General features: G+C 29.7%; 1 protein-coding gene across 1 annotated transcript in view; it reads right to left on the bottom strand.

Moving 5' to 3' along the window:
- Positions 1-245: 245 nt before the first annotated feature.
- The window catches only part of LOC145243434 (proton myo-inositol cotransporter-like), a 77,446-nt gene continuing 67,488 nt past the window's right edge, over positions 246-10,203 (bottom strand). The window contains exons 8-9 of the mRNA XM_080106323.1: positions 9,018-9,170; positions 246-1,024 (exon numbers count right to left, since the gene is read on the bottom strand). Coding sequence (XP_079962449.1) covers positions 819-1,024; positions 9,018-9,170 — 359 coding nt within the window. The 3' untranslated portion in view covers positions 246-818. The remainder of the gene's footprint in view (positions 1,025-9,017; positions 9,171-10,203) is intronic.

Below are 10,203 nucleotides of genomic sequence, written 5' to 3'. Positions count from 1 at the left end.
ATTCACGTCTAATCACCTTTTTTTTCACCATATTCCCTCTGCTTCACTTTTTTGTTATCAAGTAAAATCTTTGACTTACTTGTTGTTTCATCAAATACTTTTTTATGCAAAATCCGATCCCGCATTTTGCTAATTCCTACTCTCTGATGAGAAGGAAAGTATTTCTTCGAAACTCCGCGAATTAAGGACTATCCACTTATCAAGTGTTTCCTTTTCAAATTAAATATGTTTTTAACTCTTTTTCAAAGTGTTTTTTAACATGTTTTATTAACTGTTTGCTCCTATATGTATATGTATATATATATATATAAGTTTTGAAAATACATATAGCAATTAAGCTACATAGAATTTTCCGCGATTCATCCTTGTGAGGATTCGTCTGGCTATTGTAATAGCCTGAGTAATCCGCATGACGATATATTTTCTAAAAAACTTACTACCTAGCTCTACTTATACGTATTGAGCACTGTCGAAGTAAATACTGAAAATATTTACACAATTATTTTATATAGATATATACAATAATCGTGGTTCCTTTTCTACATTAATCTTATTTTCTCTCAAGTGGAAATTGCACTTTCTTTCGTTGATGGAAATCCTTACAAAATACCAAGTAAATTCGTGATTTGAAGTCAAATTTGATAAAAGAATCGATTGAAACATTAACTCGGTTAAAATCAATGAAAGAAAGTCGTAAAGAAATAGCCAGACTGATAGCTTTATCATGTTTTGTTTTGGAGTTTGTTTGTTGTTGTTTTTTTTTGGGGGGGGGGGTTACGTACAAAATAAATGTATTGTATTATTGCGGGCACCAATTTTCAACACGAATTATTTCTTTCTTTGATTCCTTGTAGTTCTTCTTTGATGGCGTTTCGGTCGTAGCCGATATATTTGCGTCTTTTATTTTTAGTTCGTTCAAATAAAGATTCGATTTCTTCCAGCGTTTTATTCTTGGTTTCCGGTAGAAAATAGTAACAAAAGACCGAACCGACTAGCGCGATGAATGCCATGACGTAAAATACTCCTGAAAGATAAAGAAAATGACATCATACAATCATACAGGTATTATTGCAGATAAACATACGTCTCTAAATCACCATTACCTAGGTATGACACTAATAAAGGCGGACTTTTTTATCCCCCCATAGCAAATAATAACAGTAAAAACTTGTAAAATAAAATTGATTCATCGTAATTTTTACTGTATCCTCAAGAAGAAAGATTATTTTTTAAAAAAAAACTCATTTTTTTGAATCCCCGTAAAACTATGAAATTTTCAAAAATATCCCAAAAAGCTAAAAACTAACAAATGAAACCAAATGTTATTTCTACCTATTTTTACGTAAACAACGCAATTGTTAAAATTCTCTCAAAATTCAAATAATTGATCAATTTCGCTGATTGTACTCCTGACTTATTTTTTAAAAAAGCTGAACTATATATAAACTTGAATAAAATAATATACAAAAAAAATTCTCATATTTTGCCCCCAAAAGTTGTCACTTAGTACCGTCCATAGAAACCGAAAGTTAATTTTTTTAAGTGTTGTCTGCTTAATTGCGATATGATTTCTGGATATACACATCTATATATGTCTTTTTAATACTATTTCAAACCAAAGTTAATACTTTTATTGTTATATTTCACTTGACTAAATATTGAACCAAAATTTTAACAAGGTATAATGCATATTTGTACTGACTTTTATTTTTTATGTTTTTAATTTTTAATTTGGCTGTTTTTCTTGTATTTACGAAAAATTTGCCGCCATTGTGATTTTCTGGGTTTTGTTTTTGTTTTTTGTTTTTTTGTTCAAATCAAATTTTGCCGGTTTTATGGAGTATAAAATAAATAATGTTTATATGCGATTTAAACTCTGACACTTCTTCTTCAATATAAAGTAAAAATTACAATGAATCAATTTTATTTTACTTGTATCTTTTGCTATGGATGTCGAAAATTAGTGTCATGCCTACTACTACCCCTCGCTGAGATTCAATTTTTTTAGGGTACTGCGTGTGAACACACTGAAAAATTTAACAGAAAGAAGAAAAATAATCATTTTTAAATTTAGGAGTTACGGATTAGTTTCGCACATAAATTTCATGTAAAATCATCCCTCCCTCCATTGTTGGGATATTCTAGCGTTTTAAGACAGTTAACCATTTTTATTTTTTTTTTTTTTTTACTATGGGAGATAAATCCTTTTTGTCTGAGGGGGGGGGGTCTACATTTTTAGGTGATTACGTGTGGTTTTATGGCCTTGCTATTCGGAGTTAAGATTAATGGTAAAGAAATTTGATTAATTGCCCTAAAAAGCTAGAATGACACGAAAATTATGATTTTTATATATGAAATTCATTCTCACTTCAAATTCTAAAATATTTGGAATTTTTTATTCTCTTTGGGAATTTTTTTCAGAGTAATCGCCTAAAGCGGTGGGGAGGTGAATTTAACAGAAGGTGTTAATCTATAAATCTGCAATCATAAATAGAAATAGAAATTATTTACAATGTTAATCTTTGTACCATTATTCTTATCAACATTGATGTTTATATTTATAGTCGAAAATACAAATAACAATAACCTCTCCCCACAGATAGAGAGAGAGAGAGCGAGAGAGAGAGAGAGAGCGAGAGAGAGAGAGAGAGAGAGATAATATGAGTGGATCCAAAACACAGACTATAAATAGATTTGCAATAGTCTAAGTCGTCATCATCATCATCATTATCCTCATCCTCATTTTCTTCAGTTTAATGTCCGTTTTACATGCCAGCATGTGTTGGATGGCTTTAAGAAATCGACTTCTAAACTAATCTATCTCTGGATAGGTCTTTATATATCCCTCTTTCTCTCATGTCTATCCTTTCCACTCCCCGGCCGCTTTCATGTGTTTACTTTGCTTTCTCTTGCTAACTGACGTTGCTATCTTCACTGTTCTACATCTACTAATCCAAGAACTCTCATCCACTTTTTTTCAACGTGGCCATGACATTGAAATATCCTGCTCTGCACACAGCTCCCTACGCTGTCCAGGTTTAATCTTCATTTTTAATTCAGTTGTAACGAATAAATAATTCAATATTAACAATATATATGAATATAAAGATGGAAAAATTACCGCAGTTTCAAGAGATTTCGGCTACTTCCACCGTCACTTTGATTCGACATATGGCATCTCTTATATTTAAAAAATGATCTCGATTTTTCTCTTTTAATTTCCGATGTTATAGGACGAAAAGAAACCACTTCCAAATGCTCATCACGTACAGTTGCTACTAAAGCGTGTTCCTAGCTAACAATGCATACACTTCGTTCCTGTTTGATAATTATTGCATTTAATCCTATTGAACTTACTTTCCCAGATGCGTAGAGAGTAGAAAACGTTTAATTCTAATGAAATTCAGTCCTCTCACGAAACTGCGTAATGTTATTTATAGGCTTACTCCTTTGTATGACACTGATTACTTCTTACCTTCCTAAATATTAACATTAATAACATACTACGTTAGGCTTAGAAATTGATTTAAAACCCGCCCCTTCTACTTTATGGTTTAATGAAATAACAGAAAAGCCCAACATTTGGAGTTCCCTATATATCTATATAATTATAAAACTCTGTAGACTTTTCTTGCTTGTTTTCTTGCGGGCGATTCCATCTTTAAAAAAAAGGGATGAGAGGTGGATTTATATATATATATATATATATATATATATATATATATATATATATATATATATATATATATATATATATATATATAGTGCATAAATGACAAAAAACTATATTAAAAAATTCATGATGTTGACCATCTTATAATTTATTCCTTTAATTCAGTTGACATTTACAACTCTTGACACTATCTGTTTCGTAGCGCAAAATCAATCACTTAATTATTATATCAATCAGTGAATCTATTATGCCCTTAACTTATCGGAAGAAATAGCAAAAATTAATCCGTCAAAGGGAAATAAAGTGTGATTTGACATGATTAAAATCCGAAAATTGGAAGAGAAGCTGCAAATACCTTTAATATATTTCCATTACGCCATTTTGAATTTTAAAAACAAAGTCACTAAACCCAACTATTAGTACTAACATTCTCTATTAATTTATGAATATTCTATCAAAATGTTCTATTTAATAATTAGTCAATTTATTAAATCTAATTTATGTATGCATACTTACGAAAATAATATCAATAATTATACATCATTATACATGTTTGCATATACGAAACTAAACTAAAAAAAACGATTGACCTTTACGGTTATATTAAATAATTTATTGATTTGAATTGAAACCATACATAATTCAGTTCCCTTGACTGTTATAATCAAGTTTATTACTATTTCAATCATAATTCTTAGTATCAGTCAATTCAAAACCTATAATTACGTTTGGTTGAGATTAAAATTTTGCTGAATACTCAAGTGTTTACCTTAAGCGTAAAAAGTTAAAATTAATTTAATTTAATGTATAATACAGTTACCTCCCTTAGACCAAATCTATCGATATATTAACTTTTCTTATTTATATTTTTTATTTTTAACATTCATACTTTTAACATACATAACCCATTGCCTTCCATATCCCCTAACAAGTAATGTTTATACAGTTCTAATGTCTTTCACATTAATGTTATTAAAAGATCAATTCAATGTATATTACAAATAATTCACTAATCCGTTCGATAGAAAGTGTTAGCATTAAAACTATTTTAATCGATAGTCATAAGTCATTACGTTATACTGTTTAATGTCAAATTGTAAATTAATTGTGTATTACATTTACCTTAAGTTTAATTTATTTATTTATATTATTTTTTATCATTATTATTATTATTATTATTATTATTATTATTATTATTATTATTATTATTTATTATTATTATTATTATTATTATTAATTTTATGATTATTATATTTATTTTTATTATTATTATTATTTATTATCATTATTATTATTATTATTATTTATTATTATTATTAATTTTATTATTATTATATTTGTTTTTATTATTATTATTATTTATTATCATTATTATTATTATTATTATTTATTATTATTATTATTATTATTATTAATTTTATTATTATTATATTTATTTTTATTATTATTATTATTTATTATCATTATTATTATTATTTATTATTATTATTATTATTATTATTATTAATTTTATTATTATTATAATTATTTTTATTATTATTATTATTTATTATCATTATTATTATTATTATTATTATTATTATTATTAATTTTATTATTATTATATTTATTTTTATTATTATTATTATTTATTATCATTATTATTATTATTTATTATTATTATTATTATTATTATTATTATTATTAATTTTATTATTATTATAATTATTTTTATTATTATTATTATTTATTATCATTATTATTATTATTATTATCATTATTATTATTATTATTATTATTATTTATTTATTTATTTATTTTGAAAGTAATATTTTTTAATTTAACATTCCACATACTTTTACGAGTTCAACATTCGACAATCTAGTATTAATAAACATTTTACAAACTTGTTACTTAGTTAAATATAATTTTAGTTTAACATTGAATATCTTCTAATTCTCTAATAATTAGGTTTCAGAGTTTCCTAATCTCATAATAATATGTCCCTTTAGTTATAATTAAATGAGTGTATATTTAAGTGAAATCTGATTCTAATTTTACTTTAAGTTAATTAAGAATTATAAATATGGCTTAGACCTAATATTATAGTTTATGTTTACTTCCGATTTCTTTATAATTTAGCACCTCCCCCCATCCTATGTATTTTTTTCACCGCCTTAAATTTAACTTATAATTCCGAAATGAATTCATAGACGTTTAGTTAATGAATATATATATTAAAAAATATATATAGTTTATCTATATAGATGTTCAATAGATATACCTTATTATAACTATAATATTGTTTTTACATGCATTCTAACAATTAACCCATTTAGCTCATATATTTTAGACCACTTTTCAATCTAATAATAATCACTTGTTTCAACATATACAGTTTATGCTAGATCAATATTTGGAATCTGATTACTATAAACCCATTTGTAATATTATGATTATTACAAATTTATTTTTCCGGTCCATAAACTACCTTACTTAGCAAACTGAACTTTTACATTTCTAAATATTACGATCAATCTAGAAGTTATAGTATCATGGTCCACTGCTATTCCCTATACTAATTTAATATTTAATTTTTCATCCACACCTAATTATAAAATATAGATGCATGCTCTTTTTTATCACTCTAAAATTAAGTACTATATATATATATATATATATATATATATATATATATATATATATATATATATATATATATATGTATGTATGTATGTATGTACATATATTAGTTTTTATCTCACTGCCATATATTAGGTTCAGTATAATAATCAATAGATAATTGTCTCTATAATAATAAATACGTAATCGGCATGAATTAACTATCATGTTTAAGCGTATCTTACGACTGGGCAACGCCAGGCAGCCTTCTAGTATATATTAATATTGCATGCAATCAATCTTCAGAATAGGAGATCGTAAAAAATGAACAATTCAACTAAGACTAATATGGACGTCTTCACATAAAACAAAAATAATGTAAATTACTCATATGCATCGTGCTATTAAACTATCTGTTTACTTCCTCATAAAATTATTCTTTAAAAATGCATGACTAACTTTTGTAACAGAGTATGGCGGCTGCATGCGAAATTGCGATCACGTTAAAGATGTGGGGGCGTTCGCAAGAACAGAGGTCAGATAGAAAGCGTACGATCACGTTTTATCCAGGGAAGTACCCGGAAATAATTATTGTTAAAAAAAAGATCACGTTAGAGGAAACGATCACGTTAGAGGAGACGATCACTTTAGAGATCGACGAAAACGTCTGAGAGGACAGAGGTCAGAGAGAAATAAATGTTGTTAAAAAAAGATCACGTTAGAGGAGACGATCATGTTAGAGGAGACGATCACTTTAGAGATCGACGAAAACGTCTGAGAGGGCAAAGGGCAGAGAGAAAGAGAACGGTCACGTTTTATCTGGGAAAGTACTCAGAAATAGATGTCATTGTTCCCCAAAAAAAAAAGGAGTCGAGTTATTACTTGTCCTATGTTCCTTGCGACGTACTCTGCTACAACGTGTTGGATCCCAGATGTCTACATGTTAATGCGTGTGTGAATGTGTTGAACGTTGGATTCTCAAAACCTCACCTGACCATACGACTAACGCTCAAGGATATAAATAAGATCACAGAATTCAATTCAAGTTCACAACCTTACATTCGTTCATAAAGTTACACATTCATTAACAATATGTGTAAAATGGACCACAAACAATTTTTGAGATTAAGTTTTAATTCAGTGACCAATTTCCTTCCAACACTTCTCAACAAAATCGAACTATTATATAGTAATCGATGCAGCGACAGCAAAGTGACGGTGGCTAAGTGTAACGTTTCAGGTGCAAACAAACAAAGGAAAGAAAGAAAGAAATATCCGGGTCGTCATTTTTTTTTTTTCTTTTTTAACACAAGTTTTTTATTACGCGTTACTCTCCCATCTCGACACCACTTAAAAGTCACTCGCGATCATCCATCTCGCCCAGTGTACATTTTTCTTCTCCGACCTCACGCCGGCCATAGCCAGGTATTTCTTGCCTGCGTCCTTACACATCTATTCTTTTTGATGCCCATTTTGCTTTTGTCCTTTTCCTCTTTTTTTCCTTTTTTTCTCGGGCACACTTCCTAATTTGCATATGCCTTTTTTCGGCTACTGTTGCTTATTTTTACATGGAAGTAACCACTTATCAAGGCCCGGAAGCCACTCGGGGATACTCCTAATCTCTTCACAACCAGCCATCCTTTGCAACTGCTGATACTTTCCCATGCTCTCATATGAACTATGTTACATAGGTGATTAACGATGCGGACTGATTGGATGCGCCAAGTTCGAATCCCGTTCGTTCCATAGAAACAATTTCATTTACGGGTGTTAAGCAACTTTCACATCGTCCCTCCCATAAGTACCCAAAATGATTCTAACTAGAAAGATATCAGCGAAACAAATGCCAACAAAAATCATCTGATTCATTCGAAATGAATGATGATCAAAAACAGCAGCAGCGGCAGCAGCAAATGTTATTTTTTACGTATTGGCTCTCGCATGGACAAAGGCTCAAATTAGCAGTTTCTTTCAACCAACCAAAGGAGCAATGATATTCACTGCTGGAAATTTGCACATACTATAAAAACCCAAACACACAGCTTTCTTTCTCTTTCCTAATTTTTTTTCTCTTTCATGGAGAACACGTGTGTGTACAACACATTCTGCCTAAGTCTCTTGGAGCGAAAGGATCTTGGCATATAGCACATTTGACAAGATACTTTCACGAACTACTAAACACAGCGACAGCATATATACACTGCTAAACGAGCACAAATACACTGTTCATACATAGACTCTCATTAACAAAACAGGCAAACAAATATACATGCATTTACATGGTATATTCATTTTATACATGTACAAACTCATAAGGCAAAAGTTTGTACTCAGTTTATTCTTACAAACAAAACAACACTTCTTTTAACTTAGAATATTTTTGGACACTCTGAATTCTCATTCATCACGAACTCTTTAGCTTTCATTGTCTTAAAACGTTGTCAAATATGTATATCCGATGTAATTAAGTTAAAACCGCATATATAAGACAGTAATTTAGACAGTGTTCCAAAATTTCAGTTTTTTTCTGAATGCATTAATCCTAATGATTCTTTTCACCTAGAACGCTCTCGGACTCTATGAACTCTCATTTATCACAAACTCTTTATCTTAATAAATTGTCAATAAAATTAATTATTTTCTATAGATAGATCTTGTCATTCTTTTATTTGATAATATCCGATTTTCAACATTGGTGGCCTCAATTGCAGTCTCATCAATAGGCATGCATGCACATACTTACCGTGAATGTGCACAGCTTTGACAAAGGCAAGGAACGTTGCTGTACTAATTAAATTGCAGAAGCCACAGGTCATCGAAGCGAATCCATTGCCAGAACTGCGCGCCCACAAAGGGTAGATTTCGGCATTTATAGTCCAAGGCAGAGGTCCAACACCTGATATGAAAAGAACCAAAGATAATAATGGCTCATTATATCACATACAAAAAGTCATTAGTATTAATTTGCATAAATGTTTGTATCATTATTTAAGAGGAAAACAGATAAAGCATGTACTAGAGATGATAAGGCTACTACTATCAGCATTCCACACTAGTGACGTGCAAGGGTTTGGTGATCTCCTGATGATGCCCAGAACCAATTTCTCGGTTGTATACCCCAAAGAGTCGAGTATAAGTCCTAGTACTTAGAAACGTGGGATAGCTTGCGTATGATTATGTTACATAATGGATGGACCTGTATATTACATCAGCTAGCGTTAATTTTGGCAAAAGTTGAACTAAGTGCAAATCGATGTGAGACCAAGTTTGGGAAATAAACGAATGCATATGAAAGGTAATTGAGAGAGATATCATATAAGGTCAGGTGAGATAAAATATTTCAAAATAGAGTCAAACAAAGAGACGCCAGTCGACATAGTATAATGTCACAGATATCAAGGTGACAGATAAGTGAAGGGTTGAGGTTAGTCTGTCTATGGGAGTTGTGCGGGACATATTACCAATAATGCCATAACTGAAAGAAAAACTTTGATAATCGCCAAGAGCGAAATGCTCCCTTAAGATTTCTGTTTGCTTTGTCTATCCATTTATCCTTAATTAGTTAAGAGAATATTAGTCTTTCTCTCTCATGTGTGAACTATTTCTCTCCAGAATATTAGCTTGATACTAAATTCCCAACGAACGTCTCTAGTCTCCTTTTCTGTATATGTTAAAAAGTTGCATCTGGCTAGCTCCACTGATGACGAATCACAGTCATGCAAATGAGATAAAAGAACAAATTAATGCAGCAATCATTAGTTGAAAGTGTGACGACGGCAATGAAAAAGGAGAGTGAGAAAATGTTATTTCTCCAACACATGTCTAGAATGAACCACGAAAGACGCGTAAAAGAAAAGTGAGACAAAAAATACCCACTTACAAAGACAATTAAGTAATTCAAACATTACAATGGGGTGCACTCATACCAC

The sequence above is a fragment of the Euprymna scolopes genome, chromosome 22, assembly GCF_053919585.1.
Source record: "Euprymna scolopes isolate OS-2025 chromosome 22, ASM5391958v1, whole genome shotgun sequence".
Lineage (NCBI taxonomy): Eukaryota > Metazoa > Mollusca > Cephalopoda > Sepiida > Sepiolidae > Euprymna > Euprymna scolopes.
Note: the sequence above shows the minus strand (reverse complement) of the source record. Positions and strands in the feature narration are given on the sequence as shown.